Source organism: Zootoca vivipara, chromosome 2, assembly GCF_963506605.1.
Source record: "Zootoca vivipara chromosome 2, rZooViv1.1, whole genome shotgun sequence".
Taxonomy (NCBI): domain Eukaryota; kingdom Metazoa; phylum Chordata; class Lepidosauria; order Squamata; family Lacertidae; genus Zootoca; species Zootoca vivipara.
Window position 1 is genome coordinate 45,972,796 of NC_083277.1, and position 21,943 is coordinate 45,994,738.

Sequence of the window (21,943 nt, forward strand, 5' to 3'; positions counted from 1 at the left end):
GTACTTGCATTTACTCTGAGTTTAAAGCTCTCTTTCTCCCACCCTTCTCCTTTTCTTCCTCAGTCAGCCGCCTGCATCTCCCAGCACACAGGAAGCGATCCAAGGGATGCTTTCGATGGCAAACCTGCCTACAGATTCCTGCCTACAGCCTTCATGGGGCCCCAACCAAGCAAAGAACAATTCCACGTCTGCCGCAAACGCCAAAAAAACTGGAAGCAGCAACAACAAAAATGCAGGGAAAAGGTTGCCGAAAAAGAGTGCAAAAAACAACATTGACATTGAAGATTATGACGAGGACCAGGATCACTTAGACGCCTGTTTTAAAGATTCTGATTATGGTATGGAATGTCTGCATCACTTTTCTCTCTCTCTCTAGGTGTGACCCTTTAAATATACGCATGCAGTGAAACACATAAAGGTGGCCGGTCCCTTCATGAAAGCAGTAACGCCACCAGCTGTTGTGGCAGCAGATTCTGAGTCAGAGGCCTGAATGATTGCTGGGAGACGGCCTTCTTTTATCTGCCTCGCAACATCCCCCTTAATTCCATTTGGCAATTTTGTCTGTGTGACCTAGGTATGGGAGTTCTTTTCAGATTTTGCAAGGGAGATCTCGGGTCATGCTTAATGAAGTGCTATTCAGGCATTCAGCCTGGACCCACAAGGGCAAAAGTGTGTTGGAGGATGGAGGCATGTATTGTGGCTCCATTCCTAGTGTCACTGGACATGCCCCCTGTTGTTTAGTCGTTTAGTCGTGTCCGACTCTTCGTGACCCCATGGACCATAGCACGCCAGGCACTCCTGTCTTGCACTGCCTCCCGTAGTTTGGTCAAACTCATGTTCGTAGCTTTGAGAACACTGTCCAACCATCTCGTCCTCTGTCGTCCCCTTCTCCTAGTGCCCTCAATCTTTCCCAACATCAGAGTCTTTTCCAAGGATTCTTCTCTTCTCATGAGGTGGCCAAAGTATTGGAGCCTCAGCTTCACGATCTGTCCTTCCAGTGAGCACTCAGGGCTGATTTCCTTCAGAATTGATAGGTTTGATCTTCTAGCAGTCCATGGGACTCTCAAGAGTCTCCTCCAGCACCATAATTCAAAAGCATCAATTCTTCGGCGATCAGCCTTCTTTATGGTCCAGCTCTCACTTCCATACATCACTACTGGGAAAACCATAGCTTTAACTATATGGACCTTTGTCGGCAAGGTGATGTCTCTGCTTTTTAAGATGCTGTCTAGGTTTGTCATTGCTTTTCTCCCAAGAAGCAGGCGTCTTTTAATTTCGTGACTGCTGTCACCATCTGCAGTGATCAAGGAGCCCAAGAAAGTAAAATCTCTCACTGCCTCCATTTCTTCCCCTTCTATTTGCCAGGAGGTGATGGGACCAGTGGCCATGATCTTGGTTTTTTTGATGTTGAGCTTCAGACCATATTTTGCGCTCTCCTCTTTCACCCTCATTAAAAGGTTCTTTAATTCCTCCTCACTTTCTGCCATCAAGGTTGTGTCATCTGCATATCTGAGGTTGTTGATATTTCTTCCGGCAATCTTAATTCCTGCTTGGGATTCATCTAGTCCAGCCTTTCGCATGATGAATTCTGCATATAAGTTAAATAAGCAGGGAGACAATATACAACCGTGTCGTACTCCTTTCCCAATTTTGAACCAATCAGTTGTTCCATATCCAGTTCTAACTGTAGCTTCTTGTCCCACATAGAGATTTCTCAGGAGACAGATGAGGTGATCAGGCACTCCCATTTCTTTAAGAACTTGCCATAGTTTGCTGTGGTCGACACAGTCAAAGGCTTTTGCATAGTCAATGAAGCAGAAGTAGACGTTTTTCTGGAACTCTCTAGCTTTCTCCATAATCCAGCGCATGTTTGCTATTTGGTCTCTGGTTCCTCTGCCCTTTCGAAATCCAGCTTGCACTTCTGGGAGTTCTCGGTCCACATACTGCCTAAGCCTGCCTTGTAGAATTTTAAGCATAACCTTGCTAGCATGTGAAATGAGCGCAATTGTGCGGTAGTTGGAGCATTCTTTGGCACTGCCCTTCTTTGGAATTGGGATGTAGACTGATCTTCTCCAATCCTCTGGCCATTGCTGAGTTTTCCAAACTTGCTGGCATATTGGGTGTAGCACCTTAACAGCATCATCTTTTAAAATTTTAAATAGTTCAGCTGGAATATCATCACTTCCACTGGCTTTGTTATTAGCAGTGCTTTCTAAGGCCCATTTGACTTCACTCTCCAAGATGTCTGGCTCAAGGTCAGCAACCACACTACCTGGGGTGTACGAGACCTCCATATCTTTCTGGTATAATTCCTCTGTGTATTCTTGCCACCTCTTCTTGATGTCTGGACATGCCCCCTTCACCTCCCAATTAAGCCTCCTCTTAGTAGGGAACCCAGAGTGTCTAAGCACATCTATTAAGTGCAGGGTTTCTCCCCCACCATTAACTTCCTCTGCTTCCACTCCATGCTGCTTCATATTCTACCACAATCTCTTCAAGTTTAAAAAGCAGTTTGTGATGCAACATGGGGAGGTGGCTGTTTGAAAAAGGGAGGAAAAAGCCCTTTTTTGGTGAGCAAGTGAACGCATTAATGGCGCTAACGTTGCAATTTACTAGCCATTTACACAATCAACATAGCTTTGTTTCCTTCAGTGGGACTGCACTGCTAGAACATGCTTAGTGAAGTGGCGCCCTAAGACAGACAGATAGCCTAATTATTCAGCTTCCAAAAATATTGAGCCATGCATTAGGTGTCTTCCACCCCTTTGGAAAGCACATAATTCCCCTCCGCTTTCGGCATTTGAGAGGCTGAAAGCAAAGAGATTGAAATCCTGTTGTAGCTTAATGAAAGCTAGACTCTCTTCTAAATTGAAGAAGTTGTACTTCTTTGACAAAACATCAGCACAAATTACAACAAAGGTACCTGTAGGCATATCGATCTAGTTAAATAACTTTTAAATGTTTGCAAAAGTATAATGTATAGACACGATCTAAAGATGTCATTCTGAAAGGAGAGGACTGATTTGGTGGGGTGGAGAGAGAACCAACATTCTTGCTAATTATATATTTATGCTACCATTTAATAGGCTTGCTTTGTTGTAATATGGTTTGGTTCACTAAGGCTCCATTTGTCCTACATCTGGCCAGCACATTTTCAGTCGGTGGCTAAATTGATGCAATTGCTTTAAAATCATATCTCACCATAGCAAAAAGAAATGAAAATTAAGTCCACATTTGAGATAGGTTTCTCAGTTTAAGTGGGTGTAATGCAAACAATGTAGCTGTCATTTAGCCTAGAAGTTGCGGGTTCTCCGAAAGCAAAAGAGACGGAGGGTGTGGCAATTCTCAGATGTTTCCATACAATAATTGGAGGTAGAGTAGCTGTGTCTCCAATAACCACATGTGTAGCCACTGCTACTACCACATGGCTGCAGCTTACATTGCATTCCATGTGTGTGAGCAACTGCCTCCACCCTGCCCATTCTCTGGGTACCTTTTAACCAGGCTAGGACTTTATAAGCGGCTGCCAGAATCCTTCCTAAGCATACAAGATGCACAGAACAAAGAACTGCTTATGGCTGTAGAAGGGTTCCAGATACAGTAAGCCTGCAACTTATACAGGGGTGGTTGTTGTTGTTTAGTCGTGTCCGACTCTTCGTGACCCCATGGACCAGAGCACGCCAGGCACGGGGGTTACGTTCCATGAATCACACCTAAAGCCAAAATTGTGCATTATCAAAACACATTGGGATCAGTGGCAGGTAGGATTGCCAAAGTCTCTCCCCCACCCCCCAGGTGTCTTCCCCCTTTTAATTTTTTGTTAACATTTTGCCACAAGCACAAGGTAAGTTATGCTTAAGTTGCAGGCTTACTGTACACAGAATGACTGCAGAACTCTGGAAAACAAATGCTTGGGGGAAAAATTTATGTACACAGTAGATCTGTAGGAATTGCTTTAATAATAATAATAATAATAATAATAATAATAATAATAATAATTTGTATACTGCCCTTTATCTGTAGATCTCAGGGCGAAGTATGATGTGGAAGCTAAGGGCCACCTTCAATATATTCCTAATTCAGAGATGCTGACAAAGGAGTCTTGCTCCTGTAATTCAAACACTGGAATAGATCATGATGCAAAGCTAATATTTTTTTATCCTCCATGTTTGGAACTGAATTATTCCAGGTTTGATTCACCCACTGAAAGGCTACTGGCTGCTTCCATTTATTTATTTTTACATATATGGCATGCTTACACTATCAATTAGTGCCGTACCAGAATCTCTTACAGTATTTGTTTTCTCTTTTAGTTTATCCCTCCCTTGAATCAGATGAAGACAATCCAGTATTCAAGTCTCGATCAAAGAAAAGGAAAAGTTCTGATGATGCACCATATAGCCCAACAGGTAATATTTCTAATACTTTAAATCAAACATATATAGGAAAAATACTCTAAAATCCTTTTAATTCGTCATGTACTGTACATACAACATAGATTTATAGGAAGCCACAAAGTAAGCTATGCCATTCACTCATACCTTTTGCTGACAATAAACCAAAAAATGGTCAGAGTTGCTGCAGTATTTCAAGGATGGATGTATATGGCTGATCCTGACCTACCACATTCCTGGAAAGGTGCTGCTTAAATATGCTGCCCTTACCATACCTTGGGTCACAGCAAACAATGATGGAAAAGAAAGGATTCCTCAGCAGCACTGATATTTTGACTGGATTCCTATAATCAGACATGAAATTTTTGAGGAGCTCTTTTGCACAGGTTTCTGGATCTGAGTGAGGTCACCTCAATTCAGCCTTTGTATTTTATGTGTTCAACATAAAGCATGCTTAATTCTGTGTTGGGTACGCTAGTGTAAGTAAGTAAGTAAGTAAGTAAGTAAGTAAGTAAGTAAGTAAGTAAGTAAAACCTTTATTGGCATCAAACAAACTCGCAGACAAAATAATAACAGATTAAAACTGTCACTGTGGCAAACGCTATGTTAAGAGAGAAAAGGGAATAATCCGCTATCCGCTTTCACGACAATGGGGCTTCTAATAATTCAGACGACTGCAGAGTACAACGACGAGAAAATAGTAAATTAATATATTGAGCCACCATCTTGGTGAGGACCTGGTCCTTCCCCAGCAAAAGGAATTGTAAGATGGGTACGCTAGTGTATATATACAACTTCACATTGCTGTATTTGTAACCTTTGTTTTTTGCTTCTGCATTTAGCAAGGGTTGGCCCATCGGTACCTCGGCAAGACAGACCTGTCCGAGAAGGTGCAAGAGTTGCCTCTATTGAAACAGGACTGGCGGCGGCAGCTGCTAAATTATCCCAGCAGGTGAGCTGACCAAAGAGGTTTCAAAAATAAATAAATCCCATGGACATTGGAGTAGACCGATTGGAATTCATGGCCGTTTCATTTCTATGGGTCAGCACTGAGTAAAACTTAATTGAATACCACACCTAGAAATTCTGCTCTCTCCTATCCCAACATGCTGTTCTGGGGAATTCTCCCAGCCCTCCAGAGTGCATGGAATGAGAAGGGACAGAATAAGCCCTGCTGCAGTAGCCAGAGTGCCAGAATGGGTTAGTTGAATCTGGTTCCCAGTTTTTCACCATAGAATCATATAGTTGTAGATTTGGAAGGAACCCCAAGGGTCATCTAGTCCAACCCCCTTGCAATGTACGATTTGCAACTAAAGCATCCATGACAGATGACCATCCCATCTCTGTTTAAAAACCTCCACCGGCATTTTAAAGTCCACCACCTTCCAAGGGAGTCCGTTCTGCTGTCAAACAGCTCTTGCCATCAGAAAGTTCTTCCTGATGTTTAGTCGTAATTTCCTTCCTTGTAATTTGAATCCTTTGGTTTGCCCCCCCCCCCCAGCCTCTGGAGCTTGTAGGGCTGCGATGGCTATTTGTGGAGTGTGGTGCCTGTCATGTACCAGTGCTAGCAATAACAGCTACCTTTTTGGTTACAGGTAGGTAGCCGTGTTGGTCTGGATCGAAGTAAAAAAAAAAAAATCCTTCAGTAGCACCTTAAAGACCAACTAAGTTTTTATTTTGGTATGAGCTTTCGTGTGCATGCACACTTCTTCAGATACAGTGAAATGGAAGTTTCCAGGCACTTATGTAGAGAAGGGGTGGGGATGGGGAGGGGGGATCACTCAGAAGGGTGGTGGAAATGGGTGATTGACTGACTGATAGCTGTTGATGACCGCAAACGACTGCAAATGGTTTTGCATGAAAAAGCAAGGGTTGAGATGGCTGAAGATCGCTTATCATGTATAATGAGATAAGAATCCGATATCTCTGTTCAAACCAGGTCCCTCCATGGTTTTGAGCTTGGTGATAAGTTGCAATTCAGCAACTTCTCTTTCCAGTCTATTTCTGAAATTCTTTTGTAGTAAGACAGCTACTTTGAGATCTTGTATAGAATGTCCTGGGAGATTGAAGTGTTCTCCTACTGGTTTTTCTGTCTTCTGGTTCCTGATGTCAGATTTATGTCCATTTATCCTTTGGCGTAGGGTTTGGCCTGTTTGTCCAATATAGAGAGCTGAAGGGCACTGTTGGCATTTGATGGCATACACAATGTTAGAGGATGAGCAATTAAATAGTCCTGAGATGGTATGTTGGATGTTGTTGGGGCCAGTAATGGTGTTGTCTGGGTGTATGTGGCAGCAAAGTTGGCATCTGGGTTTATTGCAGGCTCTGGTACCAGTGTCCATGTTAAGTCTGGTGGTTGTATTATTGTGGGTGAGGAGTTGTTTAAGATTGGGTGGCTGTCTGTAGGCAATGAAAGGTCTTCCTCCCAGAGCTTGAGAAAGGGAGCTGTCATTGTCCAGGAGAGGCTGTAGATCTCTGATGATGCGTTGTACTGTTTTAGCTTGGGAGCTGTATGTGATGACTAGTGGTGTTCTGTTATTTTCTTTTTTGGGTCTGTCTTGCAGCAGGTTCTCTCTAGGTATCTGTCTGGCTCTGTTGATCTGTTGTTTAACTTCATCAGGTGGATATTTTAGTTCTAAAAAGGTTTGCTGTAGATCTCTTAGGTGAGATTCTCTGTCTGTAGAGTTGGAACAGATGCGGTTGTAACGTAAGGCCTGGCTGTATACGATGGATTGTTTGGTATGTTTGGGATGGTAGCTAGAAGCATGTAGATATGTTTGTCGGTCAGTTGGTTTTCTGTATAAGGTGGTGTCTATATGTCCATCCTGTATTTTTATAGTAGTGTCCAAAAAATGTATTTCTTGCATAGATTGGTTCATTGTTAGGTTGATGGTGGGGTGAAAGTCATTGAATGTCTGGTGGAAGGTTTCCAGGGTCTGTTGTCCATGTGTCCAGATAATAAAAATATCGTCAATGTATCGCAGGTACAGGAGAGGTTTGAGTGGGTAGGAGTTAAGGAAACGTTGTTCTAAATCTGCCATGAAGATGTTGGCATACTGTGGGGCCATGCGGGTGCCCATGGCTGTGCCGCTGATCTGGAGGAACAGGTCATCACCAAATTTGAAGTGGTTGTGGGTAAGGACAAAGTGGCAGAGTTTGGTAGCAAAGTCCGCTGTGGTTTTATCTGAAATGGTGTTCCTTATGGCTTGTAAACCATCATTGTGTGGGATGTTGGTATATAGAGATTCCACATCCATAGTGGCTAGTATAGTATTGTTAGGAAGATTGTTCAAATATTGTATTTTCCTCAGAAAATCTGTGGTGTCACGTACGTAGCTGGGAGCACTGATAGCATATGGTTTCAGAACAGAGTCCATATAGCCGGAAACACCCACTGTAATGGTGCCAATACCTGAGATGATGGGGCGTCCTGGGTTTCCTGGTTTGTGTATTTTGGGTAGAAGATAGAAAGTTCCTGGCCGAGGTTCCGCTGGTGTGTTTGTGAGGATCTGTTCTTGGATGTGTAGGGGTAGCTCCTTAATAATCTTGTTCAGTTCTTTTTTGTATGCTTGTGTGGGGTCTGAGTCCAATTTCATGTAAAAGGCAGTATTGGAAAGTTGTCTGTGGGCCTCCTGGATGTAATCAGTTTTGTTCATGATGACGACAGCTCCACCCTTGTCTGCCAAGCTAATGGCCATCATATCATTTTTGAAAGGAGGAGCAGAAGGGCAAGAAGAAGAAGAACACCAAAAAGAAACTGTCGCCCAACAACGCAAATAAAATCCCTCAGGAAAGCAGCTCTCCTGAACCCAAGCTGGAGTCCCACAGCAGTAGTTTAACAGACCACGAGTATACAGCTGGTGCAAGCACGTTTGGGGTGGCCCAAGTCAACCGAGGTTCTCAACCCATGGCACCAGGAGTTTTCCTCACGCAACGGAGGCCCTCCTCGTCGTCACAGAATAATGCTGCTGCCAAAGGTAATTTTCGTCAGTTTTATTAGAAGTGGCAGATATTTTCATCAGCCGGCAGCATCATTTCCTTAATACACGCTTTGCTTTGTCATAATATGTGGTCTTGTATCGTTTTCAAAGCAGTTCATGTAGCATTTGGTAAGTCGTGTTGATAAGCTCTTAGCTGTGCCTCCGTTCCCTACAGAAACCACAGGAAAACACACTGGTTGTGTACACAAGGAATGCCTGCTACTTTAGGAATGGTAGTTTTCAACTTTTAAGAAGCTAACATACCAGTATACCCGAAGGAGCGTCTCCACCCTCATCGTTCAACCCAGGCACTGAGGTCTAGCTCTGAGGGCCTTTTGGCAGTTCCCTCATTACAAGAAGCGAGGTTACAGAGAACCAGACAGAGGGCCTTCTCGGTAGTGGCGGCTGCCCTGTGGAATGCTCTCCCATCAGATGTCAAGGAAATAAACAACTATCTGACTTTTAGAAAACATCTGAAGGCAGCCCTGTTTAGGGAAGCTTTTAATGTTTGATGTTTTGTCGTATTTTTTATATTCTGTTGGGAGCCACCCAGAGTGGCTGGGGAAAACCCAGCCAGATGGGCGGCAGGCTATAAATAATAAATTATCATTATCATTATTATCATTGTTTTTCTTCTGTGGTGTAGTAAATGTTTGCCCTTAGACCAGGAGCAGCTAGTGTGGTGCCCTCCAGAAGTTGTGGACTACAACACCTGCCATGCAAGTTGGGGCTGAGAGGAGCCTGTAGCCCAAGCCATCCAGAGAGCACCACGTTGGCTACCCCTGTCGTAGAATTCCATTGATATTGGGAACAGTTGATGACTTCAGTTGCAGTCCCTCAGCAGGACTTACTTCTGAGTACACATGTAAACGGTCATGATGTGAGGCTGTAGGTTGGTACCATAGAGCCACCTACCTTACAGTGGCATCACTGCTGCACACCTGGGTGGGGTGGGTGTGGGTCAGGCAGGTGGTGGCTGCACAGGCCCACTGGTGGAGTCAACCTGTTGCCCTTACTAGCACACCCCTACAGCTCTGACCTTGCTACCAGTCTGTCCCTGCCCTGCCCTGCCACACATATTTTTTTGGGAGGTGAATTCCCTGTACGGGGACGAGGGTGGTGCTGTGGGTTAAACCACAGAGCCTAGAGCTTGCCGATCAGAAGGTTGGCGGTTCGAATCCCCACAACAGGGTGAGCTCCCGTTGCTCGGTCCCAGCTCCAGCCAACCTAGCAGTTCAAAAGCACGTCAAAGTGAAAGTAGATAAATAGGTACCGCTCTGGCGGGAAGGTAAATGGCGTTTTTGTGCGCTGCTCTGGTTCGCCAGAAGCGGCTTTGTCATGCTGGCTACATGACCCGGAAGCTGTATGCCGGCTCCCTCGGCCAGTATAGCGAGATGAGCATCGCAACCCCAGAGTCGGTCACGACTGGACCTAATGGTCAGGGGTCCCTTTACCTAGACTCCCTGTATGTTGCCATCCCAGCAACAATCCCCTTCCCCTGTGCAGGAAAACAAGAGCCGAAGGAGAGAAAGAGAAAGGGGAAAGAGAAAGGCCAGGGCAGTCCTGAGCAGGGCGCGCCCCCTGGTGCTGAGATCGCTCCATGTCCCCGCCCTTGCAGGGCGCAGCATGGTTTCTGCGCGGCTTTGCCACGCGGCGCCCTGCCTACCGGCCCGACGCCCTAGCACACCTCACCACCGGGGGTCTACCTAAAGCCGGCCCTGAGAAAGGCAAGCAGCATAATGCGTAACTTGACCTTCAGTTTGTGGGTTGCAACTTGTGGGTTGCGTTTTCCTTTTTCTGTTCAGATTAGTTTTTTAGCCTTGATGAAAAGATATTTGATCTCAATCTTTGTGTTCTTTTGGAGATTTCAACAAAATCTATTTAAAACAAAAAACAATACACCCCAAAATTTAACCTCACCGTCAGTCAACTAGATGACCTTAGTCAGGCCACCATTTTCCTCACCCAACACATGGGAAATGTTTGATTTGCTTCTAGAATGTGGGGATTCAGCCGGTTCCTTTCCAAACCAATCTTCATTTGCTTTTGCTTCATCTTTCTCCATTGTAAAACTTTGCTTTCTTCGTAGACAGAGGTTTTGAGGCTTAATGTGTCCCCTTTTCTCACACTTGCAGGGAAACGTACGAAAAAAGGCATGGCCACAGCTAAGCAAAGGCTTGGGAAGATTTTGAAAATTCATCGGAACGGGAAACTTCTCCTCTAAAACTTAGCCCCAGCTGGGACTCTTATCAAAGTTCAGAATGTCCTGAGCTGACACTAACTCTTCTTCAACTCTTGAAGGACCTTCAGTCGTATTGTGCAACACCCGAGGGACAATACCAGTTAACTTTTTGCCACCACTTTAATAAATTCTTTTTAACTTTCAGCAGTTAAACATGTACAGAATACTGCTATAAATATTTTTTAATATAGATGTCCTTTCTCAAATTGCTGAGAGTGACTAGTTCGCAAAAAGTTAATACCAAGAAACTGAGGATCATTCCAGTTTTAGGAAAGTATCCCTTTAACTTGTTTATAAGTGAAGAAAAAGTGGTTGTTTTTAACAGTATGCACATTAATTTCAGTTATGTTTCATTTATCCAACTGCACCAATTTTAGAGAGGTATCTGGTTAAGCGGCAGGAGAGTTTTGGTAAATTCCACCTTTGCTCAAATTAACTTACAGAGAAGGGAAAGAGATTTTTGTCATTACTGTGTGTGATATAATACATGCAAGACGTAATATGCATAACGGAATAGTTTTCTTTACCTGGCTCATGATAAGTATGTTTTGGTCAATGGAAGAACTAAAATTGCACTTCAGCACTACTAAGAACTTTCTCTATAACCGGGTATAGGACAAAAATGGATGAATTAATTTATGTTATGTGCAATGCTAGGTGACTGCCGGAACAATCCGGATCACAGGCCTGATCCAATTGGGTTAATGATTAGGGTGTGTAGACGCAAAATGGGTGAATGCAGTTCTTTGAAAATCAGTGGTAGTTATTCCATTAATTTTGGTTGGTGCTGGATTACAATCTTTCTCATTGATAGTTTTCCATCCCTCCCACCATTTTCTTACCTGTAAGGTGTTTTTTTTTTAGCACCTCTTAGCATACTGTCTGCCCTTATTGTCTCTGCTTTCACCACCACAAGGCAATGTGTGATAGGAGTAGCCTTATAAGACAAAACAAAACACCCCAATAATAACAAAAACCAATGTGTACAGCTGGGAGATTGTTACAAAATGATAGAATTGGCTCCTTAGCAACAAGACCTGAAAAGAACGGTTGTGTTTGGAGATTTCTTTTCACTCACCGCTGTTCTTGCTAAGGCTTGTTTACATGATCCTAGAAGCAGAGGGGTTGCAGTTTTGTTTTTTTCAAGATATTGCTAGGTCAGGGTTTCTGTTTGGAAATTATGGCCGTTGTTTACCAGAGCAGGGAATTCCATGTTCAGGGCTGACTCTCCAGTTAACCTTGTGACAAAGTTGCCACTTCTGTGTGTCTAGGCCCCGTCTTGAGGTGCTGGTTCTTGAAATTGAGCACCATGCGGGAGGAACGATGTCATGGCTCCTTCCAAAAACAGATGCTGCCCTTGGCATGTGAAATAGTCTCCTTATCTCCCCTTCCAATGGCTACTGGTGTGGCGGTGCAGGACTTGACCAAGTAGAAATGGCAAGTGTGACACAAAGTTAACACAATATGTCCTCCTTACATTGTAAGCCTGTGCGTGCCAACTCTGAAGGAAGTCCCTTTGAGTTCAACGAGCTTACTCTTAAGTGGATTTAGGATGGCACCTTTAGTCAAGTATCTCCTCACCAGTGCTATTTTCTAGAAAAAGAGGTGGCTCCCTCGTTCTCTTAGAATGGCAATGGAACACACCTGAGAGGTGCCAGAACTTAGTTCAGGCTTCAAAAAATGCCCTGCCCCTCGATAATTTCCTTGGGTCATCCCTTGGACTCTTGCCATCTTGACGTGACTTCTCAACCCCATCCAACAGTTCGCTCGTTAAGTTCATGGAGACACTGGTTTTTTTTAATGCAATCAATTAATATGAGATGAAACAAATGATGACAACCCCCCAGCAATTAACCAGAGTTTCTTTCTTTCAATTCACAGTAGCCTTTGAGTAAACCCCTGGATCATGTAAACAAAGGAGGCACATCAATGAGCTAAGCTGTTTTCTTGGGATAACTAAGAATGTCAGCAAACAGGGCACTTTCCTTTGGCTCCATGACTCAACCCCATCCCATCTTCCTGCTCTGGGGGGGCGGGGGTAGGTGCGGAAACAGTTCCAGAGGCAAAGTGCCAAGAAAATGTAACATCTGTATCAACACTTTGAGGGTTTGTGGGTTGTTTTTTTTTTAATGCTTGCAAACCCACTAAGACATGATGGCTCCATGGTCTGAGCTCGCCTTGACCCCAAGGCAGGCTGTGAGGTGCAAACCCATGCCAGCGATGTACATAAGGCTTCTGACAGTCATATCAAAGCACTTCCTATGAGATACACTTGTCTGGAGGAATGACGGCTGTGGGCACACACAGGTGTCTGATAAGACGAAAGCCAAGCTTATTGACAGTTTAACTGGATACTTGTCGTCTTTTAACTCTCTTAGTGTTTAGTGTAGAGTGCATTATTTTACATTAAACTTGCTTGTCTGCATTTAAACACTTGAAGAGTTAAATTTGTTTCTCAGGCAATCCCAGGTTTTCATTTATAGATCTGTTTCCTAAAGCATATTTTTTCATAGAATGTAGCCTGTAAATAGCTTTTTAAATACCTTCTTTTTTATAAGAGCAAAGTATCTTTAGACCTTTCTTTCTATAGAATACTTCATTAACCTTTATACAAGTTTTTTGCCGAGTATTATCAACTGTTGTATTTTAGGTTCTTGACTCTAAGAGAGGAATTTTGAGTTTTTGGTCCTTGTTTTTGTTTTGTTTTCCCTTTGATTATTATTATTATATTAATTATTTTGGCATTGCCTGAAAAACAAGTAAAACTTTGTGCAGCCTTATACAGAATTGAATAATAGTACAAAAATTGATCTATTTAAGACACATTATGAAGAAGAATAATCTTCAACTTTATAATACCAGCTCCTTGTTTCAATTCTTGTATTATGAGGGGATACAATTATTTTATTAGCACCTTGTGAAGTGTTTCTGTGTTTTGTGATGATGTAATTTATTAATGTTTGTAGCTTTTTATATTTGTACATTTATTATGAGCTTTGTTTATATACACATTACCTGGATGTGATGTCCATGAGGGGGGGAAAAACAGCTACAGAAAACAACTGAGGCCTTATTAACTAACCTTTCTATAGCCACGATGGGGAAACTGGGTTTGGATCCTCTGAGTCAAAAATGTTAGTTGAATAGGGCCCCAGGGTTAAGCCGAGCAAGTTTTTTTAAGCTTCCCTAGTATACTGTTCTTGTCAAGCATTTATATAATATAACACAAACATCATGCTGTTTTTTATTATTATTGTTATTATTATGATTATTATTATGATTATTATTTTCGCAACATGTACATTTCTAACAAAGTTTATTGTGGCTATCTATTACAGTGTTTTATTTACCGATTCATATCAAATGCTCTTGTATCAAGTCCATGAAATCTAAGTAAACTTAGATCAAAATTTTAAAAGTAAAATATTTCAGGTTTTGTATAAAACTGGCGTTGGTTTGGTTCTTGAGAAACTTGATTCAGGCCGTGGGTCTGCAAGGTCGTGCATCGCAGGGGGTTGAACCAGATGACCTCTTTGGGTCCCTTCCGACTCTACAGTTCTGTGTCTCTTAAGTCATCGAAGGGCAACATGCTGCTCTGGGTTGCAGGTAACCCTTGTTCACTGCCAGGGCAGGAGTTTCAATGCGGAAGCTATTTGAATAGGAGCAGAATAATGTAGAAGCAACTGCAGGCAGGATGAGATCCCCACGATTGATCACAGGGCACATAACGAAAATACCATCCTGCTGTGTTTACAGGTGTGCACCTTGCAGAAAGCAGACACTCGTGCACCAGAAGAAGGGGCTCCTCGAGATCCCCAAAACTCTCTTAGGCTCTGAGGTATATGAGTATAAACTAATTCCAATAGCTATGTTCCACCTCTACTGTTGGAAGCGGTTTGCCTTGAGTACAAGTGGCCGGGAATCACAAGCGGTAGGGCCGGATTTAGTTTTGATGAGGCCCTAAGCTACTGAAGGTAATGGGGCCCTTTATATGTCCGCTTCCAACAGTCCTTTGTTAACAACAAATTGTCACTGGTTTTTTTGTGTGTGTCTGTTAAATATACGCTATATGGTAATTTATGGACCTAATAGGCATCTAAAGCCATTTGCACATGCAGAATGTAGGCACCCTATATATTTGTTGTTTTTAGTCGTGTCCGACTCTTCGTGACCCCATGGACCAGAGCACGCCAGGCACTCCTGTCTTCCACTGCCTCCCGCAGTTTGGTCAGACTCATGTTGGTAGCTTCGAGAACACTGTCCAACCACCTCGTCCTCTGTCGTCCCCTTCTCCCTGTGCCCTCAATCTTAGCCTATATATATAGGAATGAGCAAACCAGTGAAATTTTAGGGAGCAGGCTAGCAGGCGGGGCCCATCACTTACATCATAGGAGCCTACACAACACAAAACACTGTTGTTGTATGTAGCTTTTATTTTATTTGCTTTTTATCTTATATTTTGGAAATATACATCCGGGTTTTTTCCCTTTACATTTTTTGGGGCCCCCCAAAAGAGTGGGGCCCTAAGAAGAAGATGAAGAAGAAGGAGGAGGAGAAGGAGAAGAAGAAGAAGAAGAAGAAGAAGAAGAAGAAGAAGAAGAAGAAGAAGAAGAAGAAGAAGAAGAAGAAGAAGGAGAAGAAGAAGAAGAAGAAGAAGAAGAAGAAGAAGAAGAAGAAGAAGAAGAAGAAGAAGAAGAAGAAGAGGAGGAGGAGGAGGAGGAGGAGGAGGAGGAGTTTGGATTTGATATCCCGCTTTATCACTACCCGAAGGAGTCTCAAAGCGGCTAACATTCTCCTTTCCCTTCCTCCCCCACAACAAACACTCTGTGAGGTGAGTGGGGCTGAGAGACTTCAAAGAAGTGTGACTAGCCCAAGGTCACTCAGAAGCTGCATGTGGAGGAGCGGAGACACGAACCCGGTTCCCCAGATTACAAGTCTATCACTCTTAACCACTACACCACACTGGCTATAGCTGGCTAAGCTATAGCTTGTTTAGCTTATACATAAATCCAACACTGACAAGCAGGGAAAGTACTGCTGTACTTTCCGATTTCCCCCCATAATTCATACATCTTTTAAAATGCAATTTCCCCTAAAATGCTAATTTTTGCAAGCACTTTCCCTTTTGATTTATTTACTAATATATGCATTTATGTACACTTTGTTTATTCATTGCATTTACAGGCACCACCCCCCCACACACTTATGCGAGGTTATGTTCTGGTACCCCATGTGCATAAGCAGCTTCTAAACACCCTTGGACTTGTTAAAGGGTAAAAGAGTATTGGGCAATGATCCATAATGAATTGAAAAAAATGTTTAGAAGTACTACCCCCCCCCAAAAAAAACCCAGAGTCCTTTCTGTTGGGGATAATTCAGACTGAAATTCCCAGGTGCCAAAAATGGTTCTTTATGTATGCTACTACTGCGGCCCGTGTTTTGTTAGCCCAAAAATGGAAAACGAGTGATGTCCCAGCCAAAGAAGAATGGCAACTTAAGTTGATAGAATATGCTCAACTTGCAGACTTAACGTATAGAATAAGAGAACAAGAATAACATACGTTTAAAGAAGATTGGAAAACGTTTATTGAATATTTGGGAAATAATTGTGTACAGCTGAAAATGCTGGCATTAAGATAAATTCAGCGGTGTAAATAAGTTTTGATGGATGCAATAATGGAATACTGAATGGTATAGTTTTTGTAAAATATGCAGGGATTTATGATATTTAAAATGAACCATGGAAAGAGAAGAAGGGAAGTCATTGATATCCTAAGGATGTAAAATGAGTATTTTAAATTGTGAAACAGAAAATTTAATTAAAAGAAGAAAAGAGAAGCACACTCTAAACACCCTTCAAACACCCTCTCTGCCTCTCTCCAATTCAGACCAAAAGTATTGTCTCCAAAGATATCCACGACTAGAATTGAAGCTCTGGGGCTAGGTAGAGGCTGGAGGATATGGGAAAAAGCGGCTGCTGCTGTTCTGTCCCATGCGTCAGCTGTTAGGCAGGGAGGCTGAGCAGCCTAAAAAAGCCCTGCTGGACCTGTAGTCTCTTTGGGACTTCCTCTGCCCTCACTGAAGCTCTGGCAAGGTAATTCACAGCTTTAAATTTGCTTTTTCCTAGCAAATAGAGCAGTGGCAGACCTGAGTGACAACCTTCTCACTCCTGTCCGCCGCAGAGACTTACATTCATTAAAGTACAGTGGTACCTCTACTTACGAATTTAATGCGATCCAAACGCACATTCGTAAGTCGAAAAAATGTGTAAGTCGAATCCCATAGGAATGCACTGGGAGAAAAAATTCGTAAGTCGAAGCAACCCTATCTAAAAAATCGTAAGTAGAAAAAATCCTATCTAAACCGCATCCAAGGTGGCGGACGGAGCTCCGTTTGTAAGTAGAAACATTCGTAAGTAGAGTTATTCGTAAGCAGAGGTACCACTGTAAATGTAGAAGCCATTGATTGATTGATTGATTGATTGGGGGAGAAATTAAGCAGCAGGAGATCTTTATTATTTATTTATTAATAGTGTCTATAACTTCTTGTCCTGCAGACAAAGATTTGTGGGCACAAGTTCCTAGGGTTGTTTAGGTGTGTGTGTTTTTTAGGAACACCCCAAAATTGTTGGAAACAAACCCAAATTATTAAGCTTTTGGGAGGAGACTCCCCCCCCCTCCATAGTGATTTTTAAAGCTTCTATAGCTGTTTCAGCTGCTTTTTCCACATATCCATAGATTTTCCTGGCATTTTGCCGATTCAGCAAAATTCCCACTTGACACCATTTTTACACCCCAAAACCAGAACGTGTCAGGATTTTTCATGACATATGCCAAGCCTAGGGATTCCTAAACTTCAGAAACAAACTTAACAATGCAAATCAGTGCAAATGCAGTAGTCAAAATCTCATTTGAAAGACCAAGCAACCACAACATTCTGACTCCCCAGTATACTTCCCTCCTCCCAGAAGTCCTGGACAAAGGAGTTCATATTCACCTGTGGACAAAGTGAAAGTAGTGAAGGGACACCTGGGGCAAGAGGTCACGACAAAGGTGTCGAGCTCCCTCAGAGAAAGCTCTCTCTGCACCACAAGCTTTGTTTGGCACAGGAATCGTCAACAGGTCAGTAGAAAGTCAGATGGGAAATAAGGGTAATCTCCAAAGTGAGTATTCTGGCCTTTGAACCCTACTTTTAAGTACAGTGCTTTTCTGTTTGGATGCATAGCTGCCAAGTTTTCCCTTTTCTCGCGAGGAAGCCTATTCAGCTTAAGGGAAAATCCCTTTAAAAAAGGGATAACTTGGCAGCTATGTTTGGATGGCAGCAGAGATTTCAATTTGGGTGGTTTTCTGTGGCTGACAGCATGTTAGACTTGAGTTTGCAATGTAAAAATACCAGCTTGGACTTCTTCCGATAGTGCCGCTGATCCTGCAAATTACGTCTGATAGTGTCCTTTGCACTGGTAAAATCAAAAACTGGTAACGATTTGAACAGTGGCAGAAGAGATGTATTTCGGTAGAATTGCCTTTAAAGTATTCCTGGTTCAATAATTAAAAAAACTGCCATGGTTTTGAAAGAGACACGGGGTGGTTGGCATTTGCATAGCTGCCAAGTCTCCCGCTGAAAAATGTGGGATCAGCAGCAGCGCGGCACCGGAAGTCGCTTCTATGCTTGTCTGGACACGCGTAGAAGCAACTTCCAGTGCCGCTCTGCCCGATTTCCGATGCCTAGGCATGGGCAGAGCGGCACCGGAAGTCACTTTTACACAAGCGTCTTCCGGTTCTGCTCTGCCCAATGTCCGGTGCCCAGACATGGGCAGAGCGGCACCCAAAATGGAGCCTCCCTGGCAGGTAGGAAATCCGGGGGATTTCAGGGATTTTTTTACTATTTGGGATAACAGCGGGAAATGGATTGAAATCCGGGGGTTCCCGCGAAAAACAGGAGACTTGGCAGCTATGGGCATTTGTCTGCCTCGGGAGACAATGGAAGAGGGCATCTGGAGGGGTGAAGTCAAATCGTTGGAGAGTTACATGCATGCAAACTGCAATAAGTTGTAGCTGAGAAGGGTTGTGGAAGTCTCAGCATTTGGGAAGTGATCATGCAGCCCAGAGATCACAAACCTTTTTGGGCCAATGATAACATTTGGATTTTTAAATGAGTGCCATGGGGGGGGGCATAACAACCCAAAGTGTGTGCACAAACAATTCTCTTTTCCAAGACATAGAGAATCATAGAATCATAGAGTTGGAAGAGACCACAAGGGCCATCCAGTCCAACCCCCTGCCAAGCAGGAAACACCATCAAAGCATTCTTGACATATGCCTGTCAAGCCTCTGCTTAAAGGCCTCCAAAGAAGGAGACTCCACAAAACAAAAGGGTACACAACTTTTGTTGTGTACCCTAGTACTATAATAATATGGCTGCAGTCCTGCGCAAGTTTACCTTAGGGTAAGATCTACAGATCATAATGGAAGGAACTGCTAAGTAAACGTGATAGACTTGGGTTGCGTGTCTAACGATCCACCTGCCAACCGTTCTCGCTCTTTTGAAAGCAGCCAATGGCGAAGTGTGGCTTTCTCAAATGAAAAGTCCTCTTCTGGAAATATAATCCAACCGGCACCGTAATGATTTACTTCCCTGGCTCTTGACTTATTCCAGAATTTTGTGATGGGAGAAATGGATGAAAATAACTATCAGGGACCAGCAAAGTTTATCAAACATATGGTGGAATTTGTACATAGATATAATTCCTTAGTTCTTTCAGATTCAAAATTAATAGTTCTATCTACTATTTAGCTAACCAAACACAGTGGACATTTTTAAAAAATGCAAATTGTGAAAACCACAAGTGTAACTGTCCACAAGATGGAGCTGTTCTTCTGCACTAGAGACTCCATCCAAGCGTATGAGGTCTTTTCACCAAGCTAAACACGCAACAGTGTACATTAAAAAATAGAGCTCTGGCAGCTTTCTTATTCCAAATGAGCTGTGACAGTAAAGGAGAAAAACTCCACTCACATTCAGCAACAAGACTGGTGTATATATTTTTTAAAATGTAAATATTATAGCAGATGTCTAATTGCAATGCAAGATCAGGGTCAAGGATTATGTGTCAATCTTTTTTTTTGTTTTTTTGTTAAGGCTATTGGGAATTGTAGCTCTGTTAGAGGTAAGCTGTAGTTCTTTATAGTGCTTTAAAATGGACGGTGTGTATGCAGCCTTACTGACAAGTGTGTGTAGTATTTCAATAATTCCCCTACCTGCAATCTGATGATGTTTCAGCCTCGTGCTTTGTATGAGCATGAAAATCTGTTCGTAGAAGACATAGCAGGCTGCAGCTAGCTGGTGGGTGGTAGGCTTGTTCTTTAAATAAGAGCTGGGGTAGTTATTCTTGTGGGAGGGAAGAGGAATCTGCACATTGCAGCCTTTCAAACCTCCCCAAATTGTGCTGCCTGCTGTTTGTAATCTTGGCCCTGAAATGTTAGTCTGAGACACCAGCATTGTCCTAGCCAGTTTTAAAATGCAGAGGCTTTGGGGTGGACTGTGTATTCCTATATATGTTAGTTTGAATACTTGACCTGTCTTTTCCCTGCAATATGGGAACCGAAGTGCTGCTTTTCTGGAATACAGAGGAACGGAGTTGATGTGTCCTTTATTTTACTTTGATTGTTCTTGACTGCTCTGGCCCAGAAGCAAAACTGTGATGGGCAAGGCAGTTTCTGTGGAAGTTTCCAACCTGACTGAAAATTGGATGGATGAGAAATTTGATGAGATTCCCAGTACCCTGTAGAAGAGCTTCACATGAGGGATTAATTTTGGGAGCGTCTCTGAATTAACCTTATGAGCATTTCCCAATCGCTAATCACAAGTGAAGAGAATCTTCTCAATTGGTTGAATGATGGATGGAACGGCAGTTTTGGCTTAGGTTTCATATATTCCAAATGCAGTTCCACTTAGAAAATAGCTTTAACACAGCACTCAAAAGAAGCATAAAATGCCTCGATGGTGCAAAAACTGAACCTGTTACCGGACCAGATCCAGAATGCCTTTTGCTCAAAGGGATTTAAGAATCTGAAATGTCTTGCTTCAATTAGTTGGTTATACCAGCATAAATGCAATTCTCAGGGACAACTTACATTACTGGGCTGCACTCCTGTACTCATTTGCCTGGGAGTAAGCTCCATTGAACATAGTAGGACTTACTTCTGAGTAGACATGGATCGAAGTGCTCTGTTAGAAACCTTGTCCCTGTATCATCAACCTCTGGTGGAGATCCTGGCAATATAATGTGAGACATTTTATAAAAAGCTCTAAAAATATATTAATCAGTTAATTCACTGCCTTATCTTCTGATGTAATATAGGCCATAGAAAGTGAATGAATGGACACACATCTGACCTCTGAAGCGTCTCTGAGCTACTCTGAGCATACTTCAAATTCCTATAACACTCTGCCACTGATTTTAGGATGGCAGTACTCGAACAAAGGAATTTCAAAGGCAGCCTGCAGGGTGAAGCTATCAAATTATAATTCATCAAGATGTTCCGTTCTATTAACTTGCGTCTTAGTAAGGACAATAGGTTGTAACCAGCAAAGCTTTATTCAGAGGAGACCCACTGAAATTAACAAACTTAAGTTAATTTTAATGGGTCTACTCTGTGCATGACCAACACTGGATGCAACCCATAGACTTCTTTTCTTACTACAAATGTTAATTAACTCAACATCTGGCAAGTCACTTGTTCTATCACGTTATCACTGCCAATGTTAAGGGTCACTTGGAATTTTTTGCCTATGTTCTTGCTCTAACTAAATTGTCACTATAAAAACACAAGGACTCCTTCTAGGCCTTGACCTTTGCACTGTTTGTAGGTAGCCACTGTCCCTGCCAAGATAATCAGCAACAAAGGCCTGGCGCTAATGTGCTTGTCTGTCCTCATTTCCTTAGCTGGCAGTTTCAAGTCAGAAGGGGCTGACCGACACTGTAAAAAATAAAAAGGCCTCAAATGGCGGAGTGCCAAGGTTGCGAAAAAGTTGACCAATGTAGTGGTCCATGTCAGCTATGGTTTATCTTTTTCCATACCACTTGGCACCTGAGGACTCTGGCCTCTATGACAACAAGCCTAAGAAGGGCAACAGAAAACATGTGCAGGAGACATTCTGCTCACCAGGAGGCAAAAAAGTCTAGTCTATGTAGACAGCAGATCTTAGGTTACTTTCAAAACAGGGGATTGAATCCAACAAAGTCATTGCGTTGGTGGAATGACTTCCACTCGCTTCATGGAGTATCATCTCCCTCTCCTCCCTCTGTATACCCTTGATCCCTCCAC

At 42.8% G+C, this 21,943-nt stretch overlaps 1 protein-coding gene across 1 annotated transcript in view; it reads left to right on the forward strand.

Moving 5' to 3' along the window:
- The window catches only part of PHF2 (PHD finger protein 2), a 118,547-nt gene extending 104,894 nt beyond the window's left edge, over window positions 1-13,653 (forward strand). The window contains exons 18-22 of the mRNA XM_035106300.2: window positions 64-338; window positions 4,314-4,409; window positions 5,237-5,346; window positions 8,110-8,371; window positions 10,510-13,653. Of these exons, the coding sequence (XP_034962191.2) occupies window positions 64-338; window positions 4,314-4,409; window positions 5,237-5,346; window positions 8,110-8,371; window positions 10,510-10,598 (832 nt within the window). The 3' untranslated portion in view covers window positions 10,599-13,653. The remainder of the gene's footprint in view (window positions 1-63; window positions 339-4,313; window positions 4,410-5,236; window positions 5,347-8,109; window positions 8,372-10,509) is intronic.
- Window positions 13,654-21,943: the final 8,290 nt, after the last annotated feature.